Source organism: Tympanuchus pallidicinctus, unplaced genomic scaffold (assembly GCF_026119805.1).
Source record: "Tympanuchus pallidicinctus isolate F22 unplaced genomic scaffold, pur_lepc_1.0 scaffold19, whole genome shotgun sequence".
NCBI classification, from domain to species: domain Eukaryota; kingdom Metazoa; phylum Chordata; class Aves; order Galliformes; family Phasianidae; genus Tympanuchus; species Tympanuchus pallidicinctus.
Window position 1 is genome coordinate 14,796,836 of NW_026294710.1, and position 20,804 is coordinate 14,817,639.

The 20,804-nt window shown below is 43.5% G+C and overlaps 1 protein-coding gene across 3 annotated transcripts in view; it reads right to left on the reverse strand.

Moving 5' to 3' along the window:
- Positions 1-4,445: 4,445 nt before the first annotated feature.
- The window catches only part of PLXNA4 (plexin A4), a 445,689-nt gene continuing 429,330 nt past the window's right edge, over positions 4,446-20,804 (reverse strand). For all 3 annotated transcript variants that reach the window (XM_052680712.1, XM_052680714.1, XM_052680713.1), the window contains exons 31-32: positions 12,670-12,820; positions 4,446-11,580 (exon numbers count right to left, since the gene is read on the reverse strand). In XM_052680712.1, coding sequence (XP_052536672.1) covers positions 11,485-11,580; positions 12,670-12,820 — 247 coding nt within the window. In that variant the 3' untranslated portion in view covers positions 4,446-11,484. The remainder of the gene's footprint in view (positions 11,581-12,669; positions 12,821-20,804) is intronic.

Genomic DNA, 20,804 nt, shown 5'->3' on the forward strand with positions numbered 1-20,804 from the left:
CACACAACCTTAGGAAAATAACAAACCTAAAGCTGAACGCAAGCAAGGAAGTCTTGGAATGTTTTGAACAAGGACAAGAGAACTGATGTTTGAGTTGTACGCTGCTGAACAAGAAAATCCTACAGTGAGGGAATGGTGGGGGGAACAGCTTAATTCAATGCAGGCAGCTGAACCTGTGAAGTGTCAGAATGTGGGTAAGGAAACTGGGAAATCATAAAGGCAAATTGAATGCTCTCCAGGTTTCTGGAAAGATTCTTTCCCAGCTGACATCTGGGATTGCTTTGGGAATCAGAGTTACAGACTGGCTCCTGGCTTCCCCCTGGCCTCTGCCCTGACAGGTTTTTGAAGGGCACTTGGGGGCTGTCATTTATGCAGGGGATATCATGAAGCTGAGGCAAGTAGTCACTATTTCCTCAGCAGAAAAGCTTGGAGATATATATTGATGCAGGAAATGGGCATTACGTCTTGTAATAATAAAAGCAGGAAAGCTTTCAAATGCCTCTTTTCCGTAGCTTGGGGGTGGAAGAATCTGGCTTATACAGTAAAACACTAATCATTTTAGTGAAGAGAAGGGTGGCAAGGTTGGTCCTGCTTTCTCTGTATACATCTGGTTGGTCAGAGATGTGGTGGATGCCCCATCCCTGGAGATGTTCAAGGTCAGGCTGTACGTGGCTCTGAGCAACCTGATGGAGCTGCAGGTGTTCCTGTTCATTGCAAGGGAGTTGGACCAAATGAACCTTAAAGCTCCTTTTCAACTCAAATGATTCTATGGTTCTATAACTTCCTGTCCTTGAGCTTCCAGCTTAGCCCACGTGAGAGTTGAAAAGTCAAAACTGAGAGGTGTGGCTGTCTGGCCCTGCTACTACATCTATGCCAGAGGTTTTCCCTCTCATTCCTTGCAACTCTTGTTGGGGATAAATTCTCCACTCATCAAGCCCACACACGTAATCCTCTTGCATGCATTTTGAGCTTATAGCTGGCAAGAGGCAGTTACCACAAGCCTGGAATCTGTTTGGCTGTGCTAAGTAATTGCAGCACCATTTATTGCTTGGAATGGCGTTTTTGTGGGAATAGCTGGTGTAGAGGTTTTTTTCCTCCTCTTGGCACAGAAGGCAAGAGAAAGCTGTGGTCCACATTTGAGGTTTAGCTACTGGTTCATAGTTTAGGTCCTGATTGTGCCCTGCAGGTTGGATTCTCAGAAGAATGTAATACTGTTATGTGTCCAATTGCAGAAAAAGGTGTCTGACTTGACCACTGCTCAGCAAAAAAACAAACTGAGGAGACTCTGAGCTGCTGCATGCTTGTGGGCAACTTATTTCACCTCTCCATTCCTCAGTTTCCTCCCCACCTCTTCCTTTTCCTGTCCTGTCTCGCCAGCGTGGAAGCTGTTTTTTCAACTGGGATACTCATGTTTATACAAAGACTGGCAGACACTCAGCCTAACACTTCTCTCAGGCAGCCTGCTAGCCTAGAGGAAGCTTTTATGAGACAGTTTAAGTTTTAAAAACTTAAACTAAAGTTTAAGGGGTGGGAGCAGGACATTACTTTTCTTTAAAAGTGTCAGAGAGTTGTTCTTTTTCCCAAGTGTACTGATAATTCAGTGCAGCTGAAATCTGAAGGTCTTCTTTGCATGTGAAAGTTTCTACAGCTCACTTTGCTACCCTGACTGGCTGACCAGCTTCTTTGGACATACTAGCAGACTGATGTCAGTATCCCTTCGGGTGATAAGGACATTTTTTCCCACTGTGTCCCAAGGTGTGTCTGGACAGAGGTGTGTTATTTTCATGGCTATAAGTGTTCAGTCCATTGGCATGCGTTACTCTTCTACTGGTACCATGGGGTCTGCTCCTTGGTATCAGTCTGAAATGTATGGCAAAAGCTGTACTCTGCCTCCCTTCTCTTTTGGAAGCTTGCTTCTTGCTTCTTTGTTTTCTATGCTCTCTTTTGAGTTGAGACATGCAGACCCAAGTTCAGCAGAGAGGTTGTTGCACAAGCATTATATTGGCTCAGTGGCTTGCAAATCTCATAAAACCTCCCAGATGTCTCATTGCTCAGTGGGTGGCACAGACTTAGCTATTTGGAACACAACAGGAACCACAATTCTGGGCATGCAATAACAACCCTGTTCTCTACTCTGTTGAGTGCAACATAGAACAGTGGTACGTGATCAGTAAAAGGGGAGCAATGAGAAATTCCCTGGAACATGTTGCCCAGAGATGTGGATGTCTCATCCCTGGGGATGCTCAAGGTGTGGCTGGATAGGGCTCTGAGCAGCCTGATCTAGCTGAAGGTACCCTGTTCATTGTGGGGAAGTTGGACTAGATGAACTTTTAGGATCCCTTCCAACTCAAATGGTTCTATGAAGGCAGGTGAAGGTAGAGGAAGTTGGCAGAAATGTTGATCTTGTGTGCCCGGATGATACTGAAAATAAGAGCTGTATCCCTGTTTTGTGGGCCAGGGAAGGTTCACGGCTAACAGCAGCACTGTGTGTACTGGGGAACATGGGATCAAGAGTGAGCAGAAGGGCAGCTCCTCTACCACGTCACTGTCGTGCATGTGTTATACACAGTGGCAGTTTAGGAACTTTCCACCATTACATCCCCCTTGCAGCTTCAAAGGGACCTGGCTTTGCATAAAATTCTTTGTCTTTTCAAGAGCATGGTCAGAGAAAATCAAGTATGAATCTTTCATCTCCATTTTGCTGTCAATGGAGGTATCTCAGGTCAATTTCTCTGTCTATCAGGACACATGATGATGATGTGTTAAACCATGTCAAAGCAGTGCAAATGCAGCCAAGTTCGTCATCAGTCCCAGAGGACATAACCTTCTTCATTACAGATTTGCTACTTTGCAACAGCCATTCAAAAGAAAGCATCACCATAAGATAAGTGGAGCATGGTGTTTATGGATAGCTGTAGGAAAGGGAAAAAAGATTTTAATTTCTTTCCTTAGGCTAAGCTGCCTTTCCAAGAGTGTCCATCACTTGTTCCTCACTGCTCTGTATCTTCTGTGAAGATAGCAGGGGTCTGAGGCAGAAGGGGAGAAAGGCTGCATTTCTTGCTGCCTGGAGATCTTAAGCTCTGAACAAGTATGCTGAGCAGGGCCCCTCTGAAGTCATGCCTGGTGATGAGAAGGCTGCAGATCTGCCCATGGCAATTGGTCCTTGGAGAGGGATGCATCCTCTGCCTCCAGCCAGGGCAGACAGAGAACAAGTGAGGAATTACAATTTCACCCTATTTAGTGGGCATGGTGGTGATGGGTCGATGGTTGGACTAGGTGATCTTAGTGGCTTTCTCCAGCCTTAATGATTCTATGATTCTATTTCTGTGGCCAACTATGAGTGCTGCAATCAGTTTGTCTCAGCAGCAGCCTCAGATCCAGCATGACATGCTGAAGAAAAGAAACAAGTGAACTGGGGGTGTTTGACAACCTGAAATTGCCTGCAGCTCTTGCAGGTCTGAAACCCAGTGTGATGAATGCAACTCTGCTGTAATGGCAAAGGAGTCAGAGGCTGGTTCCCATCAAAGACTTTCAAGGCCACAGAATTTGGTTCCTTTGCTGGCATCATTTACCTCAACAACTTGTCATCTGTCTTCAAAATGCACACCTGAAGACACTCAAAAGGCAGATGGAAAGGAGTAACTTGTCTGGACTGCACTATATTTTTTTTCAAACAACCCAATGCACGAGTTCTTGCATTAACAGGGAGAGAGAGAGAGAGGGAGGAAAATAAAGAAGCAAAGGAAGACGTGAGGTTCAAATGAAAAAGAGAGGTTCATAAGAAGGAAGGCAGGGAGGCAGAGAAGGAGAAAGGGACAGAAGGAGGAACTATTGGGGGAAGAAAATTTTTCACAGTGATTTATTGTCATAAGCATGCCAGTTCTTGGGCCGTTGTTCTCTCTGGAGATGTAGCTGGGGGCTGCTCAGGTGGGAATTCAACCCCCACCACTATTCATCAGCACAGCCCATGGGCAACAGTATGAAGCCAAGGCCAAAATACCACCAACTCATGACTGGAGCACTGAGGAAGCATGCATTGTGAATGGTGAGAAACTCTGAACTTGGGAAAGGCTCCTATGGAATAGATATGAAATGGACTTGCTTTAATCACTTGCCACCTCTTCAGTCTCCATAGTATCCTTTTGCTTGAATTTCCTCCCTCTGTCTCCATTCAGCCGCAGGAAGCAGCAATCACAGCCCAGCACACTTTTTATTTCTTTATTTTTTTTAATAAACTTTATTCTATATTACAAATAAGTTTTTTTTTTCCTTTTTTTTTTTTTCTTTTGTTTTTTTTTTTTTTTTTTTTTTTTTTGTTTTTGTTTTGTTTTGTTTTGTTCTGGACTGCAAAATAGGAATGCCTTATATTTACATACACAGGTATACAATTAATTATAACAAAGGTACAGAAGCTTTGCCTTTACCAAGTAACAATGGGATTCCAATTTAAATAGTATAGATTTTATTTTATTTTTTAACTAGGATCAATTCAAAAGAAAATCAAACCAACAACAACAACAACCTAAAAAAAAAGGGATCCCAACCTCCTTTCTAATGCTGTCTTGACATCTCTTTGAGGCTGTTAGTAACACTGTAGTGAAAGGATATGTCTTTACATTGATTTTGTACTTAAGGTGGAAGCTTTAGCAAAAAACAGAGAATGAGACTTCTGGGCTTGTGTGTACATCAAGACACAGGGTCAGACACTAGGAAGGGCCTGTCTTGTGGCATTAAATAATCCAGTTGCCTCTCATCTTGGGGAAAATGCTGGGAGCATTTAGCTAGCACCTAATCTCTGCTTCCTTACCCCACCCTGGGCTGGAAAGTGGATTTTCTCCAGGAAATGGGGAAAGAGCAGTGAAGAAATTTTAAGTAACACCAAGTTTCTTTAAGATATTTAAGAAAGGATGTCAAGCTCAGACAGTGTGCCTTGGTTTCTCTGACTGGTTCTTGTGTTCCAGTCTACCTGAAAGTGAACAGCATCCTCTCCTGCTCAGAAATACTGTCCTCAGTTTCAAATCACACCAGCAAGAGAAGGGGATGTTGAAAGAGCCTAAATGTCCTGTTCCCCCCATTTTCCATAAGCAGGCTGACTTTGCTGAGCTTCCCTGCATGCTTCTCTTTGCTGCAGGTATCTTTGAGGTGATCTGGTTCCAAGCAGAAAGAAATTCTTGAGGTAAATTCTCCACTTTTAGAACAGAAGATTAACAAACAAAAAAATGAACCATGACAGTGACAACAGAAATCATGCATGTAACAGATTGGTTGGACTGAGCAGCTTTATATCCTCTCTGCTTTGTTGCTTTTGTTTGTTTGTTTGTTTTGTAGTGGCTTTATTCTTCCCAAGTGTAATCCTTTTTTTTTTTCTTTTGTCATTCTTTTGCATATTAATTAATTGCCATAAGCCACTGTGTCCTTGGGTGCTTCTCTAACAGTGCAGAGAACTGAGAAGTCCTAAATCAATCGTGATTGACCAGCTCTGTTTTCAGAGCATTCTCTGCATAACTTATCCTCCATAGGACAACACAACTCTCAGAGGGGAAGGAATTTTGCACAGTGGCAGACATGAGGGATAATTGCAGAACACTATGGACTCAACTATACTCTGAAATGGAGACAAAGCTGGATGCAAAGCAAGAAAACTCAAGCAGTGAATGGCCAGGAGGCTGAGGTTCACACCATGACGTGGAGCATCTCTTGGCTTTCAGCTGTCTGCTCCACAGCAAACCAAACTTGGATGGCAAGAGCTAGGGCAGTCCAAGATCTCCCTCTGCCCCAAAGGACAATATATTACTACTCATCAGATAACACAGACCAAACTGCCCTGGAATCACTAAGGTTATGTCAGTACCTCTTTACCCAACGCTGTCATAGTGAGGCCTGTGCCAACAAAGAAAGACAGTTTCCTGTGTAAATAATTAAAATAATCAAATCCATTCCTGGACTCCCTAGTCATCCCAGGGATTCCTTCTCTTCCAGGAGAGGAGGGCTTACAGGCATTTAGACAAGAGCAATTATTCAAGAGCTGGATTTTTGTACTGATTTCCTCATTCATGGGTGGAAGATACATAAACTGGGTCTCCTGAGTGCACTTTCTGGTGAGTTACCAAAAATCTAAAGAAACCTAGTGGGGCCAACATGCACATTTTTAAACAGAGCCCTCTATCCAGCTCCTTCAGCTACATGCTAAACCAAGGAGAAGAAAGGACTATCAGGGATTGATGAGGTTACAGGTAAGTGCTTATCTGGTCATGGCATCTTCCCCTATTAGCAGTGGCCACTGCTCACCCAGAGAACAATACATTGCTATGATGGAACAAACCTCTTACATATTAGAGCCTGCCCCAGGAGTTCGAGAAGCAGAACCAGTTTTCTTCCTCTTTGTCATTCCCTTTACAGCATGAAACTACTTATCCAGGCTATCAGATACATCTGCTTCATGGGCTTTTTCTGGCTACTGGGAAAGGGTGAAGCATGACTTGTATTACTGATGCCTTGGTGATGTGAGAGAAGAGTTCTGGTCATCTCCAGCAGCCCAGGTTTTTCTTTTTTGTATATTAAAGGACTCAAGGGTGGAGACACAACTGTATGTCCCACTAAGAGAAGCCCTGGAACTCAGTCCTTTTGGGTTTTTAGACTTCCTTTGGACGAATATTCCACATAGAAGTATTTCTTCTCAAAGCTCTTCATATTCCATGTGAAAATACAGATCTGCATTTTGTGTTGTGGCTTACTTTAAAACAAAGTAAAACTTTGCTCTTGGCATTACCTGCTTTTTCTTAGGTTGTTACACCATAGGTATCCCAGCATTTAGCTAATACTGCCCACTGAGGTTGTGAATATCCCCTCCCTGGAAGCATTCAAGGCCAAGCTGAATGGGGCTGAGAGCAACCTACTCTAGTGGGAGGTGTCCCTGCCTATAGCAGGGGGGGTTGGAACTAAATGATCTGAAAGGTCCCTTTCAACCCAAACCATTCTATAATTCTATGATTCTATGTACTATTTAGGTTGATTTACTCAACAGTAGGAGTGACCGTGGATTTCTATAACTTTATCTATCAGTTTTCAATAGCATAATTATAAATAATAAAAACAATAATATTATCCTGTCTTTTTCCCTGTAATGCACAAGATCTAAAACTTTCAGTAAGCACATTTCAATTAAAACAAATACCAATCTGAATTCTGCTAGTAAATCCTCTTCATGTTGAAACTACTTTTTATGTTCTCTAGTGTTGAGAGGTATGGCAAGACAACTGCAGGGGTTAAGATGTTGAAAATTGGCTTAAGCCCAATGGAGCAAGGCTGGTGTATGCCATAATGGACCAAATCTTCAAATATATTCAGGACAGAGTGAAGTGTGGGAAGAGAAGGATTGATGTGTGTTAGGAGATGAAGATGCCCTTGAGAGTCTACATTTCTCCTTTTTCCTAGTTCTCACATGCTGTTTGTTCAAGAGCTACCAATCTCTAACACCTTCTTCTAGATAACTCTTCCCACAACTCCAGTTTGATGGCTCAAGCTGCAGAAGGACGTGACATGATGGATTGTGCCTCAGCTCATTGTGACATTGATAGGTGAATGCACTCACAAAGAGGATACAGTATGTTGCAGAATGGTTCCTCAAACCTAGACACCAATTCTCAAAGCAAACTCTGCAATGGAAAAAACTCTGCTCTTCAAGACGGACCACAGGGAGTCTTCACTCACATTCTCTTTCCATATTTCTGATGGTACTGAAAGTGCCAATATTCATTGTGTTGATTGCAGTGTTTGAGAAAAAATGGAAACATCAGTCAGTTATCTGGTATACCAGTAACCTGTCAACTTCTGGGAGTTTTGTCTCCTGTTCTTACTGTGAGGCTTGAAAACCAGTGTGAAATACAACTCACATGGCACACTTTTGGTCAAGCTTGTGGTAAAGTGAGGAGTTGGGGGGTAACAAGGCAAAGGAAGAGGAAAAGAACCCATCTATGTCATAGTAGGGCTCATTCTTCTGCTTGTGTCTTTGTTTTTAATTGTATTTCACATGCATTTAGAAAAATAATTAGCTCAAACAGGTGAGGGTGGGAAGAAAGATGCCGAGACCTCTCGTAGACTGTGGTAGATGCTGGAACAGTGGATGGAAAGGAGGAGGACAGCAAATGGGACAGAGGACAAAGCCCACACATTTACACCACAATTCTGGACCATTTTTCCAAGTGAAAACCAAAACCATCTTAAGCACCAAAGTTAAAGAAGAAGAAAATGAAGAAGTAAAACGAAAAGGAGGAGGAGATGAAAGAATTGAAATACAAAATCTTCTTTCAAATCCTGGGGTAGGAGAGAGAAGAGAGTTGAGAAAAAAAGGAAATGCCTAAATGGGAACTCGGGAGGGATCAAGATACCAATCTCATGGTGCTTCCCATTTCCCATAAGCGTATCATTCTCAGTGTCTCTGAGGTGTTCAAGTTTTTCTTGAAATATACGTATATTTTTTTTACAGTTGAAAAACTCTGTACCAGCAAGAAGAAATAAACCAGCAACGGTGGAAAACAACCATAATAAAACAAAAACACAGCCCTGAAAACATCAAAAAGAAGCAAGGTGAGTCTCAGATTTCTCCTGTGGTGTTCCTCTGACTTCAGTAACAGTGCAGGATTATGCCAGTTCACTTTGATTATTTGTTTTTTTTTGTTCTTTCTTTCTTTCTTTCTTTCTTTCTTTCTTTCTTTCTTTCTTTCTTTCTTTCTTTCTTTCTTTCTTTCTTTCTTTCTTTCTTTCTTTCTTTCTTTCTTTTTTTCTTTCTTTTTTAACAGCTTCTTTTTCCTTTTGTATGCACATGTCCAGGCAGTATAGCCCATCACTCATAACCACTTCCCTCCAAGCCAGCTATTTGTCCTTAGACTCCTACCTTCCAGCTGTGAGTACAAGGCATGACAATAGGGTCCATATTTATCTTTCGTGGCACTTTGTTTGTCAAAACCTTTGGTTTCTTCCTTTTTTTTTTTTTTTTTTTTTTTTAATTTTCCTTTTTATGTACTTATAAAAAATATTGTGTTTGTGTTGTTGTTGCAGTTTTCTTACTGCTGGCTCTGGTGGGACATCTACCCCACTTTCACAGCCATAATCAATGGATCTGGAACATGCCCCAGCATTACAAAATGGATCAACAAAACCATGGCAGAGCCAACCAAACCAAATCATCCCCATTTGCGCAGGCCTCTTAAAAATGCTGAGATGTCCATAAGGTGCATGATGAGTCCATCAGCTCAGCGATCAAACAGAAAGCAAGCAAAATTAAAAAGGAAATAACGCACACACGCACACAGATACACACACGCACACACACAAAATAATAATAATTATAATAAAGAGAAATGTCTGGGGTTTTAAAACCAAGACGTGTCCCTAAGTTTGCTGTTTCAGTATGAATCTTGTGATATTCTCCCCCCATACATGCACCCAGTTTTGGACTGCTGTTCTTTAAATGGTTTGAGAAACACTTGCTTACTTGAGTGTATGTTTGGCTGAATGGAATCTGCTTGCTATCTGACCCCTGCCTGCACCACTTCCTCCTTCACACACACTTATGAGCCATTGCTCTGAAGAGGTTCAGGCTTGCTAGCAAGAAGCATGAACAAAACCAAATACACTTGTTCCATAATCAATTTACACACCCTGTCTTTACCCCTTCATCTACCCAGATGCAAAGTAAACCAAGGCTGTAGCTTGGAGGATGGTGAAAGATGGATGAGGACTGATTCTTCATTACACGATGCCAATCCTCCACTTGTTATTGAGCACCATTCAGGCGAGATCAACACAGACCTGGCTTCTGCCTCTGTGGTATACCAGATCCAAGGTTTTCCAGTTCCCTCAAGGCTCTGCAGCAATGGTTCTTCCACTGCAATGAACCACAGTGTTAAACAGGCCAGCAGCTGCAGGAGAAACTGGCCAAATGCAGAAGGGATGCAGGAGCTCATTCCTATTTGGTTGGCATTGAAATAGATTGAGATGTAGATCTTCTGGAGGAGCCGAACAGAGGAAAGAACAAGGTGATCACCCATCCTTGTCCTGTGATGACAATGATCTCTGAAAGGATAGGAAGTGCAAAGAGAGAGCAAACACGTCACAGTCAGCAATTGTGCCTTCAACAAGGCCTGCTGGTTCCAGAATGTAAAAGAGCAAGGGCCAGGAGTTGGCACCAAAAGGCAAATGAGCTTACAATAGTTTGTGCATCTCCAGAAAACATGCAGTTTGACTTGGAGTATCTAGATGGAAGAAAATTTTGCAGTGTTTCGTTTGGGCTTCTTCCAAGATTTCCTTCCAAAGTATATGATGATATTTCCTCTTCAGAGTGGCTTTGAAGGAAGGCTTCTACCATCAGTCCTATGCACTACCTTGCTTCACAGCAAGCCCTTTAATATCCTTCTTATATTCCATCAAAAAAAAAAATAGCTTTGTTTCAGTTGTGGAAATAAAAATGAAAAGAACAAACAGCTTTAAAAAAAAACACCCTCTGGTTGGTTTTTTTGAGGCCACGCTCCTTGTCTGGAACAAAGCGAGACTTGTGGTTCCTGCTTTCCAAGCTGAGGTGGGGCAAAGGAGATGCTGTGCTGTCCATTGCCAGAAGGAACAGAAACACCACCAATGGGATGCCACTGAGAAGAGAGAGCATTTTTGCAGCAGTGCTACGACCAACAGGACACAATGGGAAAGACGGAGGGGAACACAGGTCTCTTTGAAAAATAAGAATAACCATATGAATCACACGGGCAGGAGACTGTTAGTCTCCATCCTCCCTTCTTGACCCTTCTACTGCCCCAAGAGAGCAACTACACCGCTGTTTGCCCAGGCAGATAAGAGCCACAGTGTTCCCACTCTGGCGGAGCTGTGGCATTTTGCGGGGAGCCTTGGTGTTCCTCTCCCAGTGGGTCCCTATCAAGAGATAGAGTTGCAATGGCTCTGCAGGAGAGGATCTTGATTTCCTCCTACCCTTCAGGATCCCTGCAGGCAAGCTGCCTTCCCGTTGGGGAGACATTTAGTAATACTGAGTTCATTTCTATGTCCACTCCGGAGGCTACATCCCCAGGAGGGCAGTTAAAGCAGCATGACAGAGGTGACCTCTCGATTTCCCATCTGCAGAGTGATGATGCGATGCTGGGGGAGGGTTTTGTTTTGTCTTGCTTTGTTTCTGTGGAATTGTTCTTTTTTTTTCTCTTGTAGAATAAAGGCAGAGGGGAAGCTGTGAAAATGAGAGCTTCACCTAAATGTCTTGATATCCCCAGAGCTAAGATTCCTCTGCAATCTTTTCTTGTAAACCCTGGGGATTTCTCACTTTGTCCACAGATTTTGAAAGAGAAAGAAATGAGAGAGAGAGAGGAGTGCTGTTCAGGTGACTCTGCTTACAGCCAATCAAAACTTGCACTTGGTAAAGATGATGATCTTGAGTGAGGCACGACTTGGTTTATCCCTCCCAGGGTGTCCCTGGCAGGACAGTTCTCAGCTGTCTATGCTCATGAGGGTTATGACTTGTTCAAGTTTGTAGGCAAGTTTCTGTTTCCCAGCTTGGTCATCTTGATCAAGGGCTCCGAGAATCTGGAAAAAGAGAGAGAAAGAAGTGACATGGCTCTGTTTTTATATTTATTTTTCAAAACAACTAAGTCCAGTACCTTTCAGCAACAGATGAGGGCTAATTTTCCCTACGAGAAAAGTGAGCCCCAAACTTAGCTTAGATCATACAATGCAGGTCAGTCAGCCAGAAGGGAGTTGGGCAGGCAGTTTGGTGCTGATGTGGCTGAATGCAAACCTCTGCTTTGCAACAAATCAAATGGATTAGCATCTTGAAGATCAAGGAGCTGGGAATGTTCAGCCTGGAGAAGAGGAGGCTCACGGGAGACCTCATTGCTCTCTATAACTTCCTGAAGGGAGGCTGTAGTGAGCTGGGGGTCGGCCTCTTCTCTCGTGTCATTAGTGATAGGACCAGAGGGAATGGCTTCAAGCTACGGCAGGGGAGATTCAGGCTGGACATGAGGAAGTATTACTTTTCAGAAAGGGTGGTCAGGCACTGGAATGGACTGCCCAGGGAGGTGGTGGAGTCACCGAGCCTGGGGGTGTTCAAGGAAAGGCTGGATGTTGTGTTGAGGGACACGGTTTAGTAGGAGCTATTGGGAATAGGTGAACGGTTGGACTGGGTGATCTTTTAGGTCTTTTCCAACCTTGGTGATTCTATGATTCTATGAATTATTTGGCAGATTTCTTCATTACCTTGCCATGCCACTTCAGATGTTCTAAAGTATCTCATCTGGTCTTTGATACCCATAACATCTGTTTCATGTTTGACAGATCATTCTTGGGTGCTTTATGGTATTGTAAATGGTATTGGGCATATATGCCTCAACAACTTTTGGCCACGTGTGATGAAGAGTTTATGGAGATCTTCTCTGATTATCAGCTACAGCCAGTTAATTTTGATTGACCAATATCAGAAAATTAAAATAATGGAGAATCAGATGGAAGAGTCCTGGGGAAACCAACAAACTCTCCAGATCCCAGATTTTTTTATTCCCTAAATCCATCATCCCCTCATCCAGGATGAAGAAAGGCAGCCATGCCATATGCTGAGCTATCAGAACGGGTGGATTGTCTGATGGCTCTGCAGAAATTCTCCCTTTCTGAGGCTCTTACCTCCTCACTGTACTTGCCAACGTAGGAGTATATTTCCGAGAGTGCACTCATAGTGTTGAACTCATTCATATGCATGCGAGACTGCTCAGCCAAGTATGCATTCATGTCCTGGTCACTGATTGCTGGCATTTTGGCAATGTCCGAATAGTACCTGGGAGAGAGAATTACAGTGTTTCTTGAAGGGACATAGCATGGAGACAATAACTGAAAGCCATCAACAATATGGAATAAACTTAACACTCTTAGGCTCTTCTAGAGCATCAATGATATGTCTTGTCATACCCTTCTTTTGCAGTGAAGAAGACTAAAACAGAAATTAGAGTGAGCCACTATTCCTGAATAATAGATAAATGCTGTAATCACTCAACCCTGTTCTGAGACTGAGATCCCAAAGAACATCTTGTTAACTTTATCCACGTTGTCAAAGGAATAAGATCTGCTGTTGGACTCCTTTGTCAGGCATTCAAAAGCTCTGAAACCTCCAGTCCCATAGGGAAGTCCCACTGTTCTCTTCACCCTCTGAGACCTCAGGCTTTTGCTCCCACACAAAAAACTTCCCTTACATCCTTTTCTGTGTCATCTATACTACTAGATTTGCATACATTTCTAAGATTATCTATGTTCCCCACTCAAAGTCTATCCCAGTAACAGCTATGCTGCTAGTGTTATATCACGTTTCTAGCAATAGAATTCCATCCCTCTCTGACTGGGAAAAATCCACCTCGAGTTCAGGAGGATTGGGGCTTTATCCATTGGACATGGAGGCCTCCAGGACCATTGCCCATGCATCAGACTTTCTCAGCAGAGCAATGTCTCTTTAAGGAAGTTACTATTTTTTAAGTCCTTCATCCCCTGAGTAAGGCAGGTCTTGGAGGACAAGGTTTGCAGAAGGTAATCAGTCACTGTCACTCGCAGCTGTGCTCTGCTGTCAACTGGTTAATTAGACACCATCATTTACATTTTTAATTTCTGCAATTTGACATTTTGTGCACAAGGAACAAAAAAAAAAAAAAAAGAGAGAAGAAAAAAAAGCCCATAGCTGCAGCAATCCACAAATTTATAATTAGGAGGCAGAGGGGACAGGGAGCCAAAAGAGCTGACAGGTGTCCTGTAAACAGCATCGAGACACCTGCTGAGACGGAGGCTGCCTTCCACTGCAGAGAAATTTGATGCTGAAGTGCTGTATGATAAGGATCCTTCAGATATACAAGTGGGAAAATACTCTGTACGACAGTGAGACGAGCAGCTGCAGAAGTCTCCTGTGAAAAACAACGGAATGCAGGAGCACTGGGAGGAAAGCCCTCCACACCAGAAAGCTCCAGTGTGGTTTCAGTCTGATTTCATGCCCCACAGTCCCATCCTCATTGACTGCAATATGTTATTCTCACTTATTATCCTGGTTTTGCAGAGAAATGAGCTGATGTAACCCTCAGTCAAGAAAGACACAGAAGCCAGAGGTCTTTCTCCCACCTCTGTGCATAGCCTTCCAGCTTGATTGCTTCCAGATCTAGACTCAGTTTCAACAGAAAGTCTAATGCAAACCTCATAAATTGTACAGCAGCTTCCAGCATTCACAACATTATTCTTCTTGGAGACAGATCTTCTTGTCTTCTGGGCTCAGGAAAAGCCAAAAATTCCATTCTAATTCAGCCCCTTGCTCTAATTATTGCCCAGTCCCAGTACTTCAATAATGAGTGGTCTGAGCTTCATTTCATTTCATAAATTGCCTAACCCCCAACCCCAGTTGGGCCTCAACAGCTGTGTGTGAGGAAAAGAGCCAACTGGAAACCCCATGAGAAGCTGTCCTACAGAACTACCTCCAGTAGCAGTTGGTGAGCAGGATGAATAGAAATTTCTAGGCTTTTGCCAATCCTAACAAATTCAAACAGTCCCAAGCATCAGCAGATAGACAGAATCAGACCTATTCTGCATACACTTCTGACAAGAAGTGTCAGGGAATTGTAGAATTCATGAGAGTGTTGTAACAGGATCCTCAAGGCCAATGCACATTACTGAGAACCCTAGAGTCTTACAACTAAAACATAAGGTGTGCCTTGGCACCCAAAGGAAACTATGTTCACGTGCAACAACACATTTCATAGACCTTTGGGAAGCAAAAAGAAAAGTAAGTCTGCAATGCAGTGAAATGCACTGATTTATGGTGCCTAAGAAGAGTCCATGGAGGAGAGCCCAGTTCCTTATGAATATTGCATAGGCACTCTCCTGCTGGAAGAAATGAAAAGTGAAGGGGATTACATCACAACAAAAATAAATAAGGCTGGTGGAGGAAAGCAGTAGCACTGTGCTCCATTTTCCAATTTGGTTCTTGCAACCAGTTGAAATGCTCCTTCATCTAATGGCAGTGGGATAGTGGGTGCAGGAATGGGAGCTTCCTAAAACAGAAACAAGGGAACACATACAGTCAGCTTCTCCAATTTTCTCATGTCTCCCTTTTACTTGGTAGCGATGCTCTCCTGGGTCTGTGACTCACAAAGGTCTGAAAGCTCCCGAGTCCCTTTTGCAGTCCTGCTGAGAGATTCTCCTAGCAAGATGAAATTCCTATGATTTATGTGAACAACAAAGAGCAGCACACAGTGGTCCCTAAAGGAAAGAACAGGGTGCAATGATTTGAACATCAGGTGCTGTAGACTTTCTTTTCTCTCCAACCATGACAAACTCACAAGCTGTGATTTCAGTGTACTCAGTTCAAAGGCTGTCACCCAATGTCACACCAAAGTGTCCCATCTCCCTCAGTTTACCTTATCATACAGCTGCGCAGTACTTTCCTATTAAGACTGCAAACCAAGATAATGTGGAAGTGGTAGAAAAAAAAAAAAAAAAAAAAAGGAAAAAAATGAAAAAGCATGTATCAGTAATCAAACCTGGCTGCTAGAACAGGAAGAAGACATACAATCTCCTTTCATCAGAACTCTGCGATGGACAGATGATTTATTTATACAGAAGTGTTTCTTGTGAAGCCATCATTATGCTATCTAAAGAAATTATAAATGTGTACATTAAACCATCCTAGCAGGGAGATGACAACATTCCTGCTGAGTCTTTATTTACTTTCTATTTGAGCCCAGATCCTCAGTGGTACTTAGGGTCTCTTTGCCATTTACATACTTCTAATGCCTTCAAAACCACTGTGAAGCTGTCACCAAATCCCACAGCTCCTTGAATTTTCACTGCCAGCATTTGTAAGACTGCCTCTGTACTGCCTTCCTTTGCCCTTGTGGCTGACAGCTTTCACACTAAAGCTAAAATGTGAGGTATTGCAGGGGAAGAATCCTCTCAACAATGCAGTTCCTATGGGCACTCCTAAGCTGATGGCCTCTGGATCAGGAAAGGACCATAAAAGCCATTGTGGGGTCTCAAGGGTCTGCCTTGAGATCCATTCTCTTCAACATCTTTATCAGTGACACAGATGATGGGATTGAGTGCATCCTCAGCATATTTGCTGATGACATCAAGCTGAGTGGGTGTAGTTGACACAACAGAAGGAAGGGACACTATTCAGAGGGACCTTGTCAAAGAGGAAAGGTAAGCCCATGTAAACCTACAGAGGTTCAACAAGGCCAAGTGCAAGTTGTTGCATTTGAGTCAAAGCAATCCCAGCTGCATATACAGACTGGGAAAAGAACTCCTTGAGAGCAGCCCACAGGGTGGATGAAGCCTGAAGGAGACCATAAGCTAGGAGAGGCCTGTGGTGGAGCAGGATGTTCCCCTCAGCCCGTGGGGTAGCATGTAAAGATCAGCTGGTGGAGGAGCCCGTGGTGGAGAAGGAGGATGTGGTCTGCAGGATGCTGCAGCTCATGGAAATCCCCCACAGGCCCTGGGCTGGAGCTGTAGCCTGTGAAGAGGAGTAGCCCATGATGGTGGATGTGGCTTGAAGGAGGTCAGAGCCTGTGAAGAAGCCCATGGTGGAGCAGGCTGTCCCATTACATCCCATGGGGCACCATGCAGAACGGATCTCCTCATACAGCCCATGGTGGAGCAGGTAGATGTGTGCATGGAACCGTCCCTTCCATGAATAATCCCATCTTCCTCAGCCTGTCTTTGTAAGAGAGGTGTTCCAGCACTCTGATTATCTTCATGACCCTCCTCTGGACCCTCTCCAAAAGCTTCTCGTCTTTCCCATGTTGGGGCTTCAGGTCTGGACGCTGTATTCCAGGAGCTGATTCTGGAGTTGCAGCTCATGGAGAAAAGCCCATGGTGGAGCAGTCCACCCCTGTGGTAAGGACCCATGTTGGAACATTTCTTGAGGAACTGCAACCTATGGAAAGCCCATATAGGATCATTTTAGGAAGGATGTCATCCTACTGGAGGGACCTCATGCTGGAACAGGAGCAGAGAGCTATCAAGAAGTGTCTGAAATGGTTCATTATGGATTGACCATATTCCCTCTGCTGCTCATGGGGAGGAGGTAGAAGATGATGGGAGGGTGTTTTTAGTTCACTTCTAGTTTCTCTCTGCTTTGGTCTAGGCAGTAATAGGCAACAAATTACATTAATCTCCCTTATGCTGAATCTGTTTTGTTCATGATGGTAATTGGTGAGTGATGTCCCTGTCCTTATCTCAACCTATGAGCTTTTTTCATCTTACTTTCTCCTGCTATTCTTTTGACAAGGGGCAGTGAGAGAGTGATGTTGTAGAGCTTAGCTGCCCATCAGTGTGAAACCATCACAGATACATATCTAAAGATCCTTTACATGCTCGAGTTTCCCCTGAATCACAAGGGGAGGCTGACTTCTTACCTCAAGGCTGCTCGTTCTCTGATGCGGCAGGGAAAATTTGTTTACTAAACCAGAAACAATGAAAGCCTCAAGAAACTGGGAGGAATCTCAATGCTCAGAGGTATGATCGATGCCCTGTCTCAAGAGATATTCAAGGTCAGGCTGGATGGGGCTCTGTGCAACCTTTCTTAGCTGCAGGTGTCCCTGTTCACTGCCGGGGAGTTGTACCAGCTGACCTTAAGAGGTCCCTTGCAACTCAAATGATTCTATGATTCTATGAATCTGTAATGACCCTTGCTCAAGCACACTGGCAACTCACATGGGTGATGGGAGATCACTAGGCCAACTATTATCACAGCAGCACACCCCAGCCTGCATGAGCAGGACAGCCCATAGCAATGGGAATAGCAATGCTCCCTCTTAGTCTCAACAAAACAATTACTCTTGTTACTTAAACAACCTCAACTCTCTCTGGGAAGTTTCTGCTTTGATTTTTTTGGACTATTTGGTTTTGTCTCGTTTTCTTTAGGAAAGCAATACCACTGTGCCTTGGGAATGCATCTTGTCCTCTGTTTGGGGCAAGGCAGGGCACTTTTGCTCTTCTCTTCATCACGAACTGCAGAGGCTCCTTCGTGGTGCTGTTTCTAAAAAACAACTGTGCCTGCTGCCACTCAGTAGCTCATTAACTCATCAAAGTGAAGAGAAAAGCCATGCTGCCAATGATTTTTCTGCAGTCTGAAATTTTCCAGCATGAGATGTGGTTTAGGCAGCTTAGCATGGAGCTAATTGCCTTCCAAAAGATCTTTTTGTCATGGCTGTTGTTGTGCCATCACTGGGTTGGGACTGCACTCATTAATAATCATTTTAGCATATGAAAAGCTTGTAACGAATCCATGTGCCGCAGACGGCAGACGCAATTACAACAATAACATAATTAGGGTTATGCAATAGCCGGCTGTATCCGGACCACTGAAGGAGGAAGAAATGTATGAGAGGGATACAGTGGACTGCTATAGCAGAGAATGGCTGAAGGAAAGCAAGCCTGATCTAACTGTAGATGTCCTTGGTCATTGTAGGAGAGTTGGACTAGATGGCCCTTTAAGGGTCCCTTCCAACTCAAGCAATTCTATGATATGATTCTATGAAAGCTTGGGAACAACCTAGTGGCCAGCTCTCTGATGGGATCAAGTGAAGCAATGCAAGGACATGTTGTCAGTCCTTCTGTTGACTAAGCATGACAGCTTTACTTTGCTAGGAGGCATCTGAGCTGCAAAGTCTGAGTTTATGCTGATTCAGCTACAGGCAGCCACAAGACCGTGTTACTTCAGATCAATCCCATTTCAGAGAAAGGTTCAAGGCCAAGCTGCTGGACACTAATTGGATTGTGGCATGAACAGCACAACAGCAAAGAAAAAGGATTTTCTTTTGCACATGCATGCTTTTTCCTGCTTTTTTTTTTTTTGTCTCGGAATAAACGACAGAGAATGGATGGGCAGCACTGAGTTAGTGCCTGAAGAGTGAACTGGTAGCTTCTCCATGAGCAGAAGCTTTCCACAGCACTCTTAGTGCAGAGTCTACATGGTGCTGAGGTTGTACCCTCTGAGTATAGACAAATTTTCATTTTGCTTGTTGAAATCTGTACTATGTAAGAGCAGTGTGATACTGCAATGAGAAAATATCAGGCAGGTTTGTTGTTTGGTTTCATTTGAGATAAAAAGTGAACAGATTTCAAGTACAACAAAAGCTGCTGAAGAGAGAGAGGGAATGAACTATACCCCATACACTTGGGGATGCAGTGAGATGATGGCCAGTGCTTTAATTAAAGCCAGGGAGATTACTGGCTGACCAACAGGGAAACCACTCTGATGTGAAGGAGAGGGAAGCATAGGAGCAGATTGCCCAAGAGAAGGAGAAGAGAGTCTCAATTGCTGGAAGACTTTAAGAAAACATGTCAGAAAGATGTGAGACAGAGCTGATCCTGCCCTAAGGCAGGAGCTGGGCAGGCTGACCTCAGGCCCTTTCCATCACTGTTTTTTATGACCTCTACTGACAACTCCCTTTATCCTTGACTGGAGCACCTCTGAAGCACCTCTCCTATGAAGAAATGTTGAGGGAATTGGGCTTGTTTAGCTTGGAAAAGAGAAGGCTCTTGGGAGACCTCCAATACTTCAAGGGACTGTATAAACAGGAGAGAGAACAGCTGTTTACGAGGGTGGATAGTGATAGGACAAGGGAACAGCTTTGAACTAAGACATGGGAGGTTTAGGTTAGATATTAGGAGGAAGTTTTTCACACACAGGATGGTGACACACTGGAACAGGTTGCCCAAGGAGGCTGTGGATGCCCCATCCCTGGAGGCATTCAAGGCCAGGCTGGATGTGACTCTGGGCAGCCTGGTCTGCTGGTTGGCGACCCTGCACATAGCAGGGGGTTGGAACTGGATGATCATTGTGGTCCTATTCAACCCAGGCCATTCTATGATTCTATGACCATTGGTATGCTATCCCTTTAGCCCTCTTTCTATCAGGGAAAAGAGATGCACAAGACTACTTTTAAAGTAGAGCAAGCATTTCCAGTTGTTATTTGATGCTCTCTTTTAAAGCCTTTGGAGTTAAAAGGTCACCCGGTTATATCTGTTAAAAATCTCACTCCTTTACAGTGTTGGGGTGTGTGTAGTGTATTGTATTCTACTAAATTGGTACATTTTGTCTTTGTCACCAAAAGTTGTTGCAAAATGGCCGCACTGGCAGTGACCATCTATTGACTGCAGTCTGACATCACAGGCTGAAAAGTGATATAAGTTTAGATACCAAATAGGACCAGACTATTGATTCTGCATACTCCAAACAAGCTCCCACAGCATTTTTGAGGGAGCTTAAGACTTTGACATCAGATAGTTAACACCATGCAAAACATGGCTACTTCAAGAAAAGGAAGGAAAAGAGATCACAAACACAGGCTCCAGGTCCCAGTAGTTAGGTTGGGTAGTGTTTGTGTTCAGGTTAACATAATGAACTGCAGATGTTTTAACTCTGAATCCTATTGATAAGGTCACTTTAAACTTCTTTTAGTCTGAAACATGTCAAATCTATTTTGAACTTCCTTGATTAAAAGATTTTCAGAGTCTTAATAATATATGCAGTGTCTCCATTGAAGTCCAGCTTTTCTTTATGGAACTATTTTTAACTCACACTAAAACTTGACCAAATACCCACAGGGATGAGAAAAAAGCACCAATTCCTCTTCTTGCAGCACTGCAGGTATTTTGGGCACCAGTGTGCAATGGAAAAAACTGCCTTCTGCTTTTTGTGCTCTGCCCCTTTGCAGTCTCCTACATCCATGCCTATGTGCCAGGCTTCAGTGGGGAAGCATCGTATTGATTGTGATGCAAGCAATTAA